General features: G+C 41.9%; 1 protein-coding gene across 1 annotated transcript in view; it reads left to right on the top strand.

Annotated features, from left to right (window-relative positions):
- Positions 1-642: 642 nt before the first annotated feature.
- The window catches only part of LOC139713593 (uncharacterized), a 30746-nt gene continuing 15971 nt past the window's right edge, over positions 643-15417 (top strand). Inside the window, exons 1-6 of the mRNA XM_071625300.1 lie at positions 643-781; positions 3957-4465; positions 9442-10961; positions 11031-11158; positions 11737-11881; positions 15185-15306. Coding sequence (XP_071481401.1) covers positions 4019-4465; positions 9442-10961; positions 11031-11158; positions 11737-11881; positions 15185-15306 — 2362 coding nt within the window. The 5' untranslated portion in view covers positions 643-781; positions 3957-4018. The remainder of the gene's footprint in view (positions 782-3956; positions 4466-9441; positions 10962-11030; positions 11159-11736; positions 11882-15184; positions 15307-15417) is intronic.

Raw genomic sequence — 15417 nt, 5'->3', positions numbered from 1 at the left:
AGCAGTGATTTAAAAAATGTTCGAAATCTCACATTTGATGCACATGACTTGAATGTGTAGGTCAGTTGTATCACAAAACATCCTACCATAAATTTCGCAATGAAGCCAAATATAAGGATATATCACTATTTTTCTCAATAAACCGTAACTGTACACGGTTTAGTCTAAAAACACCTTGTTTTATCATAACTATTGTTCACATTTGGTATATTTAACAATACTTAACATTGACTATACTGATTCAAATTTTTACATTGATTGTTTCTATCCCTAACTCATATTTTAGAACTACTTTAAAGCTTTAAAACTGGGTTTTTGTTTTATATGCAAGTGGTAAATAATGCCTCTAAGAAGCCAGCAGGCAATACATCAAACATGACATGTATCAAACATGATTACATCTCATGAGGAAGGCAAAATCATTTGTTTTCTTTGACTTACTATCATTGTCGCAAGAATTGATCATAATCATAAGATTATTACGTAATACTAGTAGCTGGCAGGTAATTCCTCGTCTCACACACACGCCTCCCACGCGCTTAGGCACACAGCGCGCGCACAGCTGCTAGGATAGCAGCTCGCAAAGTAGCGAGCGCGCGTGCGACGAGCTGGAGGTCATCAATTTTGCTGACCTCGGAGGACGAAAAACATGGCAGGTGACATGTTTTGGTGACCGTGGCTCGGGATACCTCGTGAAAATCTTTACCCGTGTTTTTCCCCTTTATAGTGGTCGGATGATAAATCTTTTTCACTGGACACATTCTATCGGTGGTTAAGCGAGGTAAGTGCGTTCGTAATACGAAGCATTGATATCGCAAGGAAGTGGTTGTATTTTTAAAGTCGTTGAGTTACGCTTTGGTTTGCGAGAACGTGGGACTGGGGGGTATGGGTAGGATTCATCGGGATTGCGAGTGTGGTGGTTGTGTGTGTGTTTGTATTCGTCGCACGGACGTTTCTGGCTCGGCCTACTGTGAAGGTGTGCGCCTCGGTGCTATGGTGAGTTCCGCATGTGTATGCATGCGGAGTGCAGGCTGCTGCAGCTCGCAGGCGAGGCGCTAGGCGAGGCCGATAGGCGATACTCGGCATACTCGCAAATTCAGTAACGTTTATAGACCCGACCACACTCTTCCCCGTATTCTGCTATGATTTAGCCCCCTAAAACCCAGGATTGCCTGTAGAACGTCAATAGTGCAGTGATCGATGCCAATAGCTTTGCACATGCACATGTATGCACTTGGAGCTGAGAGCTGAGCCTGAGCTTGATATTTTGTTCAAGAGCAACTCAACTCAGTTCGGGAAACCCACTCACAAGGGGGGCCTCTCCTTATAAGTAACCCGTCCCCCTTATAAGTAACCCCGTCCCCCTTATAAGTAACCCCCGGGGCACCCCTTATAAGGAGTCTCCACGCTTTTTTGCAATGCAACGCGAAAATGAAAGGACTGCGGCAATTCGCTTGATTATGTCCATAAAGCTTCACAAGTTTCCTAGTTACTCATGAAATTTGAGCAAAATCGGTTTGAGGCATCATATCTAAAATCATGGATTTAAATGCGATGTCAAACGACCCATGCGAATGCTGAAATGCGAGCGATTACTGGCGTGAGTGTCGCCAGGCGCGGCGGCGCGGCAATGCTTGAGTGCAGACGTGGCGACTGAGTACTCAGACGTGGCGACTGAGTAGTACTCAGTCGCCACGTCTGCACTCAAGCATTGCCGCGCCGCCGCGCCTGGCGACACTCACGCCAGTAATCGCTCGCATTTCAGCATTCGCATGGGTCGTTTGACATCGCATTTAAATCCATGATTTTAGATATGATGCCTCAAACCGATTTTGCTCAAATTTCGTGAGTAACTAGGAAACTTGTGAAGCTTTATGGACATAATCAAGCGAATTGCCGCAGTCCTTTCATTTTCGCGTTGCATTGCAAAAAAGCGTGGAGACTCCTTATAAGGGGTGCCCCGGGGGTTACTTATAAGGGGGACGGGGTTACTTATAAGGGGGACGGGTTACTTATAAGGAGGGGCCCCCCTTGTGAGTGGGTTTCCCGAACTGAACTGATGCTAACAAAATCAAAATTTTGGACTTGTCGTTTGGTAATAATATATTAGGCCTAAAATATTATTATAGACCCTAACACTCTAACGGGTTAGAAATGATCTAACGTAGTCTTAGATCTACTGTACTGTATAAGCTGTTATTTTCACAAGGGTTTAATTTTTGTGAATTTCGTGAATTGCAGTTGGATTGCGAATTTAATAATGCCTGAAAATGTCACCATAATTTAGTATTTTACAGGGCCGGCACAGCGTTTTCAAAAGTGTGGGGGCCCACTTCCGGGTTTCATGAGCTAACAAGCAAAAAAAAAAAAAAAAGGTCCTCGGCTCATCTCTCCCCGTCCACTTCCGGATTTCTTCAGCTGACAAGCAAAAAAAAAAAAAAAAGGTCCTCGGCTCATTCTCTCCCCTCCCATTTCCGGGTGTTATAAAAAAAAGGTCTTCGGAGAAAAAAACATAACCTTACCGCCGCCATACTTCAAGATCTCTATCTATTTCTATTTTAGTGCCACTTACGTACTTCCGGGTTGAAAAAAGTGTGGGGGCTCAAAGTGATGACACCTTATGCATTCCTTTGTATGGTGCACAAAAAGTGTGGGGGCCCGAGCCCCCACGGCCCCCACGGCTGCGCCGGCCATGTTTTACATTGATTTACATTATGGCTTTAATAGCGTCAGTGTCAATTCGCGAAAACAACATCTACAAAAATGTCTATGACCTCTCCTCATTCGCGAAAATATCTGTAAATTTATGCGAAAATATTAAACAGCGTGTACAAATGTACAAAACAATGTAGCCTATAGGACCTACAGTATGTCAGTTACAAGTCAGAGCGTGTGTACTTCGCATACAAAAATTTAACTTTGTTGAATTTTCTTTTGTCATTCTTCATATGTGATGTCACAAACTGTAGTAGAATCTAGTCTTCTCATCCACCAATGCAACACTGAAACTTTAAAAATTGATAGATTTTGAACAGATTGTCTTGTTTTCCTCAAACTTTAAACTTATGTGTTCTGATATTGCTGCTTTCACTTAATTCACACATAATAAATTGGGTGATCATACCTCAGTGCTGGACAGAGATGATGTGTCCTAAACACATCATCTCTGTCCAGCACCTAAAGAAGAAATCCACTACTTAGGAATCTACATCCAGAAAGATGTCAGATGGAATAAACAATCCCAACATGCCTCTTCTAAAGCAATGAATACTCTTAATTTCAAAAAGAGGAATTTTCATTACTGCTCCCCCTCTGTTAAGGAGAAATTGCATACTTCCTTGGTCCGACCACATCTTGAATATGCTTCGGCATCCCGGGATCCACATACAGTAAAAAAATCCAAGTTTTAGAAAAGGTGCAAAGACAGGCAGCAAGATTTGTAACCAATTCATACGGGAGGGATATAAGTGTGACGCATCTTCTCAGTAAATTAAACTGGATCCCTCTGAAAGACAGACAAGAGGTACATCGACTCACATGCCTGTACAAGATCCTCCATGGCCACTTGGACATACAGTACAATAACATACTTAGAAACAAGTTCACAAGGGAAAGAAGGGACATACCAAGCAGTTTGTGATCTATAGATCAAACTTCATCTGATGTCTACAAGTTTTCTTTTTTTCCACGCACTGTAAAAGCATGGAACAACTTGGCTCCATCTACTATTTCCCAAAAGGACCCCCCTAAGTTCAAATATGCCCTGTTTAAGGACCCTTCCCTCTCATCCCTTCTCTGAAAGTCCACCCTCTACGCAACCTCCAGTTAAAACTCCACAGGAGATGTTTGGGAGGTCTACTTATCCAAGATCCAAGAAACACCTATTTACAGGAAAACAGCAATTAATATACCATATCAACTCGTGTGATAATTTCTTTTCCATTCTCAAACTGTAGCTTTCTTCTGCCAGGTTGATGGGATTCGTTGCTCCCAGAGGATTTCAGAATCTTCGCAGAGAATGGAAGCAAGTAGTGAGAGCAGTGGTGGAAAGGAAGCCAGCGGGGATGCGTCAGCAGATGAAAAGAAACCCTCCAAAACTGCGGCAGTGGTGAAGGATGAGAAAAAGGGGGGAAGCAGTGACGAAGCGACGAAATCCGCCGCGGACAAGGCATCCTGCGGCAAAGACCAAGCGGCGGAGGCCACTGCAGAAGATGCGGTTGGCCCGGGAAACGAGACCCCGCCATCCTCCGGTGCGGCTCAGGCACCGGCGTCCTCTGTGGGTGTGATCAGCGCGTCCCCAAACGTCGTCGTGGAGAGGGTCGGGGCGGGACTGTTGACGTGGAACCTGACTGCTACGGGCGGTGATCCGGAGGGGGAGGTAATGCCCTTCCCTTTCCCTTCTCCTGCCATTCAGCCGTCGAATTGCGCTTATGAGGATGAGGCTAGTGCTGCGATGTCCTATTGGGTTGGTCTCAGATCGAAACAAACTTCCTTTCCAGTTATTTGCTACATTCTTCTTGTTCCCCCTTGTAGTGGGAGAAATTCTAATAGAGAAGTTTTTTTGATTCTCAATCCCCACCCCACTTTCTTTTTTTTTATCAGCTAGCATTGCAGTTTGCTTTGGTTGTGTGTTTAGACGAGGTAATCCTTTTAGCAACTAACAATTACCGCATTCTATTGGTTATGTCTATAGACTTATTAGATTCTGGTATAAAGACTTAAAATTGGACATCTTGACATGCATCTATTTTCATACTCTAGCTGATATCCGCAGTGGCAGGTTTTTACACATTTCGCCACACAAGTTCAAAAGAGTTAGTTTACCGTTTCAGAAAATTGGCATTTCAAACTACCTACATATTTCTTATGGAGAAAGTGAAATGCGAAAAGATTCCTGAAATTTTCTCACATATTCTTTGACTTGTATAAGAGTTTTTCTCTAACCTTAAGCACAATGGATTTAGTTTGTTTGGTACCAGGTACATGGTGAACAGAAGTGATTGAGATGGAACAAGCAACTTAAATTGTCAAAAGCTGTATTGAGGCAACAATTTCTGTTCTATGCCTCCAGCAAAATCCTTCTCTTTCTGCAGAGGAATGCTACCTTTTGAATGTACAGGCTACATTCTTAAATCATTTGTATGAGAATAAAACTACATGTATGTATTCCGCTGTTAACTTATTACCTTTCTACCAACCTCGGAGCATTAAATGATAGGACTTTGATGCTTGATCATCAAAAAAGTGCATAGGGTCATAGACATTATCAATGGAATGTGGTCTTCTAATTGGTTTGAATTTATCTTAACTCCTTCACACTCTACCCTACTCCAACTTACCTTTACCCCTCCTTCTACCCCTCCTTACCCCCACCCCACCCCACCCTTCCCCACCCCACACCCTTTACACATCCTGCGCCTTTTAGTCTGCTAGACAGCATGCGTTCACCGAAAGAGGAACTTTCCCCAAGCACATAGGCCAGCATTCATGAAGGTGGTTTAAATTTAGACCTTGGTATTTAATGCAAATTTCTTCTGTGTAAATGCGCATGACAGATTGCATATAAAAGTCATGCAAGTCAAAGGTGGTACACCTATTTCACACTTTTTTTAGTCCATGGACTTAACTTAAACCAGGATCTAAATTCAAACCTACTTTTTGAATTTGGACCATACAGTGTTTGCGTAGGTTCAGCCAATGCAGAAAGATCTGGGAAAGCACTCAGTGAAAGTTGGGGGGAAATACCCAGACAGTTGAAAATTGTGAATTTGTATAAGATTTGATTCATTACATATGCAACCCTCTCTTCGACAAGTTGTGGTATCACTGTTGTAAAATGCTTTAAAGAACATGGAATTTATTAAAAATCCATGTTCTAGGATATTCAAAGAGCATTTGCCCCATCTCTTGTAGAAGGTAGAGAGAATAATGTTTACCTTATCCTGTAAAGGTGAAAGGATTGTATACAATTAAAAAAACCCAGATTTGTTGAATCCCATTTTATAAATCTTTCTGCTTTGCCATCATATATGTTTGGGGAAATTTTCCTTAAAAAATTCTGTATTAACTGCTATGCTTCAAGCATTGAAATACAATTCTTTTCTGATTGTTCATAACTTGTTGAATCATGATGTTTTATCATGAAATGTATTTTGCATTTCATATTGCGTGTAGCTCATGTACTGTGTATCCCTGTCTTTGAAGAAGAGGCAGTCTTACAATGTACATTTTTTATCATGCCCATTCTTGTGTTTGATTTCCATTCAGCATCAACATTTTGGGCCGTTACAAGTTGCTGTGTACTTTTGTTATTGGCTCAAAGTGTTGCACCATTGCTGACAAATCATTCACAGTTCTTATATGGTTCGTTGTTTGTCATTTCAAAATGGTTTTGTAAACTGGGGGCGAATCACAGAACTTTGCAACTGTCAGGGGGAAGGTAGGTCACGACAAAATGAAAAAATCTATCCAATGTTTACCATATATGTAAGGAAAAATTATCATGATTTTTTGTTGAAGAACAAAATGTCAGCTGTCGAATTTTTGTTGCATTTTTGTTGAAACAGATAACAGGTACGTTGTACTTCAGTACTTATTCAAATATTTTAAATGGTTGAAAACAGGTCTTTGTCACATTTTGCTTGTAATGTCGCAGTTTAGCAATAGTACAGGTGCTGCAATAGATGGAAAGTGTTTTTATTGTTTACGAAGACTCAACACATGTTGTTTGAACTCATTTTTTATACCAAACTATACCAAAACAAACCATGATGTCAAAAAAAGTGGCTACCCTGAATACATACAAGTAGTTTATGAGTACAGTCTGTAGAACTATAAGTAATTCAAGTTCACTTTTTTTTCCACATAAAGTAGATATTGTACAGCTTTAGAAAATGTAGAGCAGTAATGTTAGTTACTAACAAACAATATTCCACTAGTAAAGAATTCTACAGAGCCCTGCTTTTAATATACTGGTCATTAGAGCTGTTTAGTAAGTGTTGCATTAATACAGAATGTGTGTCTTTCTGTGTGGTGAAATGTAGCAGCATGACTGAGATGTCACCTACCGGTACATTGTACAATCATATATTTGTCAACTTATGCTGACAAAGCTGTTGTGCCTTTCATTACGTTTACCATTTGGGTGTTGGAAAGCCTTTTAACACATTTAGAGCAGATTATATTCATGTTGTAATGTGTGTACCTTGCAGTTTATCTGTCTTTTCTAAATAATGCAGTTTTACTAGTGTGGAGCTACTCACAAAGTGTGCCAGTTGTTTACATACGCTTTTTGTCAACCCTTTTCAAACGACTCGTAATGCATCATGTAGTGTTATCTTCTTCCAATTTGATATTGGGCATGACACGAACCTTTTTCCGGGCCACCAAAATCTTTGAATAGATTTTGATGGCACTCCCAAAAGTGTAGTGGCCCAATATAAACGGAAACATGACTATCAAAATTGAATCTTTGGGCCACCAAAAGATAGCCTTTTCAGAAATGGGTGGCCTGACATCAATTTTTGTTGGCCCCGGGCCACTGCTGATGTCGAGCCCTGCTCATAATCATGACTGCTGCTTTATCCTACCAAATTGTTGGGAATTTGCTTTAAAAATTACCATCTTGTCGTTATTATGTTGACACTTCAGAAATTTGTTGTGCATCTCAAATTGGTGAAAATTAGATTGAACTGGTTTAAATGAGTGCAAGATCAGGAAAAAAAAATCCAGTTTGAAACAGAACTGTTCTAGTTCATATTCTGAAGTACAGGTCAACTTATGTTTACACCCCCAAAAAGGACTCAAGTGATAAAAAGTTGCATACTTCAAATGAAAAACCAGGAAAGAATGATGGAAATTCTGATAAAAAAAGGGTACAGAGGCTCATTAAACCACATTATAGATGCAGTTTCTTGGGAGAAATGAGTTAAGAGAGAGCTCGACTTTTTGAGAGTGGTCATGTCAAATGGAAGGTTGCATGATTAAGTTGGTGTCAAGATGAATAGCAAAGGTATATTTTAACAAATCATGACAGCTTACTAGGAATTGAAGCTGCAAAACCCCCAGTACTGAATATTGCCATTGCTTTACAACATATCAAGCCAAAGAGAAGTGAGCTATAAAAATTGAATATAGTGAGGTCTTTGATATCTAGCTGAATAAGGAGTGCATTCAATGCTTAGAACACTTTTTGATTGCAAATACTTTGATTGGGCTCCTCAGTACTTTCTGGCACTTTTTGTTGTTGTTGTAAATAGTAATTAAATGCGGAGTAATCGAGCGATTGCGGTTGTTCGTGGGGTGTCCACCTTGCCAACCCTCAGTACGTTTTGATATTTTTTTCTTTGAATTTGCATCAGTATTTATGCAAGCTGTTTATTTGTCAAATGCAATATTCACCTTTGGATATTGCATAATTTTTATGGCAGTGTTCTTCATCATTCTCTCCTCATGATCATGAAACGATACTTGTATCCCAACTTTTAAACATTTTCTCCTATCCCTTATACATGGCTCGACACTAACTTTTTTGTTTGGTGGCCCAATGGGGCCACCAAAATCCTAAATTTCAATTTTTTGGTGGCCCGAGAGAAAAATTTGGTGGCCCGAAAAAAAAAAAAAATTAAAAGTCCTTTTCTTTTAATGAGTCAAATATTTAAGTTTTATGATAGTAAGAATTAGAAGTTGGACATTATAAATAAACTTCAACAAACTTGCAACACTCACTCTCAGGCACTCATTCAGTCCTTTTCATCCATCCTTTAAACAAATTTAACTGCTAATTTCCGGCGCAAAAAGTTACGAATTCATTGACATACTTTTCAAAAAATTTTGGTGGCCCGACTTTCATTTTTGGTAACCCCAGGCCACCGTTAGTGTCGAGCGCTGCCTTATATAGTACAGAGGAGAGTTTAGCACATGTACAGTATACATGTGTGGACATTTTCACAAGATTGATGTTTTGATCTTGATTGCGTAAAATGGACTTTGCAGCATTCTGCTTTTACTGTTTTGTTATCATGTTGCTGGTAATGGTATGAATTAATGTTGAAGAAAAGGACCATTAACCAATTATTTGCATGAAACTTTCCATTTTCAGCAAAATATTTCCTGTTTATGGTATTAGCTAAGGTTTAGTAGTCTTTGTCATAACTAACTGCATTGGAGGGGAAAAACAACAACACATGTTTAAGTTGAAGAAAACTATTCTTAAATTTTTCTTCCTGTAATAACCTTTTGTTCACCAGATGGTGTATCAACATACTTATTGTTCAATTTATTTCTTCATTTTGACCGTTTTACTGTTTTGACCCATTTAGCTGCATTATAACCAGAAAAGAGTGTTACAGTGTTAAGTCATCATGTATTTCATGGAGAGCAAAGTATGATTGTGTAGTTCAAATTCTGTACAATGTATCCTTTCTGTCATCTTGACCACAGGGGAAAGAAGCTCCTAGCAGCTCAACTTTTGATTTCATTGGCTCTTCGACCATCCTCACCGAGGACCAGATCCTGAAGATAGACGCTGCCCTCAAGTCTGAGCAGGACAAGATGGCAGCCAACCCCCTGATAACCCCTCAGGACAGCCTGGAGCAGATGGAGACGGAGGAATCCAGTCCCCTGGACGATGCCCAGGAGACGGAGGCAGAGGAGAAGTTGCAGCTGAACGCCTCCAACGACTCGCTCAACTTCGACAACATGCTCGACATTGGCGCGACCAGCCTCAACACCAAGGACCTCATGAATGAGGTCATGAGCAGCGAGCTCCTTCTGGACGCCATCGGGGATGAGGGCTTGGTGGCCGCGGCAACGGTCGTCTCGACAACTAGCGATGGAGAGACGGAGAGTGGGTCGACGAGTGACACAACCCCAAGTAAGAAGAGAGAGGACAGCCTGAAGAGGAGATCGGCAAGGATTGCCAAAATCACAGCCAATGATTTGACTCTGAGGCAGGCCATTCGGAAGAAGGAGCAACAGAAGAAGGAGAGGGAACAGAAGAAGAAGCAGAAGGAAGAGGAGAAAAAGTCCAAGAAAGTTGCTGAAGCACAGGAGTCTGACAAGAAGGAAGTCCATGATGCCAGTGGCGACCTCCCGGAGACATCCAAGAGTGGAACCGCCAAGGAAGAGCTGAAGGGAGTGAGCAAAGACGAGGAACAGCCAGCTGTTGTCAAGCCAGAAATAGACCTGACGAGCGAAATTGCAAAGTATCTCAGCGTCATCGACCAAGAGATAAAAAAGAGCGAGGAAGAGAAACTGCTCAGTGGGCAGGTTGAAGAGAGTGTCAAGGTCGAAGATGCACCACAGGACAGCAAGGAAGGAAAGGAAGCATCCCATTCAAAGGTCTCTGATGACACAAAGCTGGGAGCTGAAGCAGAGAAGGGCACTTCTAACAAGGAAGTGAAGAAGGAGGATGAAGCTGAGGAAGGGGCTGAACAGGTAGAGCTGAAAGAGGAGGAGGAGGAGGAGAAGGAGGTCGGCGAGTTGTCCGACCAAGAGGGTGACCACAAGGAGAGCAGCGTCTACTGGATGGACCACAGCTATGCCGCAAACACGCCCAAGGTGATCCCTCCCCACCCGGCCCAGGACACCGCAGCGACCAGAGAGCCGTCGCGGCGCAGCGCGAGGCGGGAAAACAAAAAGAAGAAGGAGGAGGAGGCGGCAGCGGCGGAGAGCAAACTGGAAGAGAAAGCAGATGACAAGTCGCAAGCATCATCAAAGAACAAACAAACGGACCAGCAAGAGAAGGAAGGTAAAAAGGAGGAGGAGGAGGAGGAGGAGGGGAAGAGCACCAAGAAGACACGAAAGCATCATCACAAGGGAAAGCACTCCCCCAGTAGTGGTGCCGGGAGGAAAGGAAAGGATCGGAGCCGCTCCAAATCATCCAAAGAAAGAGGCAGCAGCAAGGATAAAGAGAAGGAGAGAGGGGACAAGGAAGGAGAAAGGAGAAGTCGGCGGAGCAGGTCCAAATCATCGGGAGAAAGAGAGAAGGATAAAAACAAAAAGGAAAAAGAAAAGGAGAAAGAAAGAAGGAAGGACAAAGAGAAGAAGGACAAAGGGAAGGAGAAGGAGAAAGTGAAGGAGAAGGAGAAAGGAAGAGATAACTCAGAGGGACGGAGATCATCCCGGAGGTCTAGGGATGCGAAGAAGAAGCACCTTGGTAAGACAGAAGATGCAATCTCATTTCAGATGGTCTGATTTTCTTCTTATTGTGTGCTCACTGCCTGCATGCCAGATATATTTGTAGTGCATTGCATTGCTTGTTTGGTGTCTTATTTCTCTCTCCTTTTTAAATTTGTGAACGGTATGTTGGTATACAGAGAAGAAAAAGTTTTGAAGAATAAATAAATTCAGAAAATAATCTTTTTTTAATGATTTGAATAGATTTTTTGTCTTTGGTTTGATTGTAATTTATGTGATAAATTTGGCTATCCCACCACATTTTTATATACATGTTTCTCATATTTTTGAGAACAAACAAACAAACAAAACACCCACATGGCTGCCATGACTTAAATTTTTACTTTGGCTTCCAGCAGGGATGTACAAGGTGGTCAAACATGAAAAATTTACACAAAATGGTGTAGCTGTACCAAAACGATGAAGCTATACAGTGGATGTAAGTAATTGTCTGAACGGGGGAAAGTGTCAAGTTCAAAGGAATTGTAAATATGATATGAAGCATGTCCCTCAATGTCTTTTCCGCTTCCTCCCCCCCCCCCCCCCCCCTTGCTCCAGATGAGGCAGAGCTGAGCGACATCCCCTTTTCTTCAGAGGAGGACGACGAGCGCGATGCAGGTGAGCACGACTCCGGAAGCGAGTGGACCAGTGACGACGATCCGGAAAAGCTCTGGTGCATTTGCAAGCAGCCTCATGACGGAAAGTAAGTTGTAGTAAAGGGGCCAAGGCTGTGTTCAAATGCTCAAAAGCTACCCGAACTGTACAATACTGTGCCAGATTGGGAGCATTTGATTACTCTGTGGAGATAGGTTGCCTATTTGAGTTACTTTTGGATGCGAGTATTAGAAGGGTCACACATTTTGTAGCGACAGGGTCATTCACCTCAGCGTTTACGCTATATACGGTTTTTCTCTGATAAAGACCATTAGCTCGAACGCTCTCTGGCACAGTACGCTTTTGGAGCACATCAGGAAGCAGTTCACTTTTGCCACAGCACAGTACTGTACGCTTTTGGAGTGTTCGAGTGCTCCTCTGACATTGGTATGGTATGTTACGCTATAGGCAAGGACTCAAACAACACCGTAACTTGGAAAATAGTATAGTGTATTTAGAATTAACTTGAGAGCCTTCTGATAACGTGGAAGTAGATGGGGATTGCCCAGACATTGGAACATCTTGCAATGGTTGCAAATCAAGAGTCCAAGTATGGAGATGTATTCAGATTCTGTGCATGCTTTGTTCACTGAAGACTGCCTTCACAACCCCAAAGCTTGCCAGAGGCCTTCCCTGCATAGAAGAATTGCTTAGTGAATTCCAGCCTGCGAAACTTTATTGGACGGAGCAGGTGAATAAGATGCCTCTTTTCTAGGCTGTAGGAAAAGAAGCAGCTATAAATTGTAGAACATCATGGAAACAGTGAATTAGGACAGGTGAATTGATTTGTCTACCAACATAATATGCATACTTAATTAGCCTGCCATCATAACAAAGATTGTTCCCGGCAGTCAGACAGCTTGTTCAAGGCCTTCCCCCCAACCCCCCCCCCCCCCCCAAAAAAAAAAAAAATTGTCTGGCATAGCAACAACCGATACGTGCAAATTCCAAGGGTTGAAAGGTATCAAGTATGTACATGTGGAAGGAATAGGGTGTTGGTGGGTCATCAGAGAAACATGGTAATTAATTTAAATACACTGGTAAATCAACATATTCAAGAGCTTATAACTCGATAGGCCAGTTCGTAATTCCACTTTGCGCATGAGCAGCAAAAAGGTCATTTGTACCAAGAGGCATTTTGGTTTATTAATTCACTGAGATAAGCATCTGTGATGTGATGATTATTCATGTGATCCTTATCTAAATAGTGCTTGCTGGCACATCCACCTGACAGCAAGCCTGGTATTTGGCATTATCAAAAGAAAAAGGTTGTCATTGCATTCAATACGAAACAATGAATTAGATGCCTGCTAAAGTGTCAACTGACAGACTATTCTGGCCACCTGGTCTAAACTCAAGTTCATACCTTGTTTGAACACGAATTCCATAAATTGTTATGTTGGGCAAGCTTATGCATTATACCGTTTTGAAAACGAGTGAAGTGCCTAACCAACTGAGAAAACACAAAGGTCATTTGTACCAAGGTGTACATGAGCTTATTACGAACTGGCTTATTCTCAAGCAACGAACATCCATCAGTGGGGATGCACCTGTAAACTTGCCCCACCACAAGGCAGGACCAGTTGGATATTATGCATACCTCTGTTGCTAAGGCTGTACCTGACAACCAAATATCTCGCCCCTGACTTTCCTCCCAATACAGCAATAGCTGAAGCATGCAAAGTGGGTGCCATGTGGTGAGAAATGCCTTATTGGTAGAGGCAGGTGGACGGCATAGCTCAGTGAGCAATCTACAAGAACAGTAGTATCCATAAATTTGCATACATTTACTTTGCGAACCGGCTGATTGATACGACATGATATTGCCTGGTAGCTCAGAGCACTGGGGGCAATGGATAGGGGTTGGGGGTAGGGGATGCGTGGGTCGGACACAGACTCCCGCTGCATGTGTGAAGTGTGAATGGAGACTTATACTCCCCAGAGACGCCGGAGTTCGCTCGCACCCCCGAAACTATGTACTTCTGATTCTGGCTGTGATTTATTATCATCAAGCTCTTCGGTGATTTGAAGTTTGTGCTGGTAGCACGGCAAGTGGTTTGCGACGAGAGTTTCCCAGCTTGTGAGAGTTTTATGTGCAGCCATGCAGAGCTGGTATGTTTGGCACATGTGGTGTGCAGATTCAAAGGCTTGTAGTGATGATCAGAGACAAAGTAGGAAATAGTTGTAGCTGAACTGTAAACTGGGCATCAATGTGTTGTTCTTATTCCTTCTCTCGTACAATATGTGCAGATCATGATTTTTGGTGCTATCTACCTTCGGCATAGAAGTCTTGTAAATGAAGAATTTATCTGAAACCATATGTGGCATGCCAGTGGTGTCTTTTATAGCAATTGATAGCCTTGTGTACAGCAGTTTTCTAAATATTTTGTGATGATTTCCGTGCGCCCGATGTCGTAGCCACATTTGAATAGCTAAAACTTGGGGAAAAATGCATCTCTGAGGTTAGATTTTCCTTCAAAAGTCATAACAATGGTTCCTTCCTTACCTCTGCTCCAATGTAGTGTAGTACTCACTTTCTGCAGGATATGTTTGGGACAAGAGCTCCTCTGACTATATTGTAAGCCTCATTTGAAGACATGTCACATAGTACTTTTTCAATCATCATTCTATAAATTTATGTATTTCAAAATTTATTAATTTACTGTGTGCGCCTTATGTTTTTTGAATTCTATGAGATGGATGCTAATAGCATATTCAATAACACTGAAAGATATTAACCCTGATCCGGACATGAATGCAACATGCGCCTGTACATTTTTGCATTCATTATTGTACTCAGTTATAATGAATTAAATTCCTATTAAATTGTTGCAAAGGCCCAATCCTTAAGAAATCAGACTCACTAAAAGCGTAAGGTGTATACAGTATGTGGTGGGGGATGAGGGGAAATGGGATGGGCTGAGAGGGATGGGATTAGGAAAAACTGCATGATGTATTTTTTTGGAAACATTTGGTGAAATGTGCCAAATTGGCTTGAGCAAACTATCGTGTCACCAGTTTTGGGCACTTTGCGAGAAGATTATGTGTGTTTAAAAAAAATAAAAGATTTCATTTTTTATCAAATGCATCATGAAGTAAGATCTGTAAGATTTGACATATATTTGAACAATGTTTGTGTGTAATGGTATTTGTCTGTACAATGTTTTGTTTTGTTTTTATCAATGTGATTTCTGTGGCACTGAATGAAATTCGAACAAGGACTCATAAAAGAACAAAAAATGATGGCATGCCATCATATTGGTCTTCTGGCATCATTACATGCATGCGAGAGTCACCTAGGGTGGACAGTGTAGCAGTCATTATATCCAAATGTTGCCCACCACCTGTTCAGGTTCATGATTTGCTGCGACAAGTGTGAGGACTGGTTCCACGGGAAATGCGTCAACATCTCCAAGAAGGAGGGCAAGCGGATGGAACAGGAGGACCTGAGCTGGGTGTGCCCAAACTGTAAAGGTATGTCACCCAACTTATCAAAATATGCCCCACCCCCACCCCCACCAATAAAAAATCCCCCCCCCCCCCCATGTCACCCAACTCTTCACAATTAAACCACCGCCTGTCATT

Source organism: Diadema antillarum, unplaced genomic scaffold, assembly GCF_040938485.1.
Source record: "Diadema antillarum isolate AM-2024a unplaced genomic scaffold, OU_Dant_1.0 seq00002010_RagTag, whole genome shotgun sequence".
Lineage (NCBI taxonomy): Eukaryota > Metazoa > Echinodermata > Echinoidea > Diadematoida > Diadematidae > Diadema > Diadema antillarum.
This window is presented reverse-complemented; position numbering and strand designations above follow the sequence as displayed.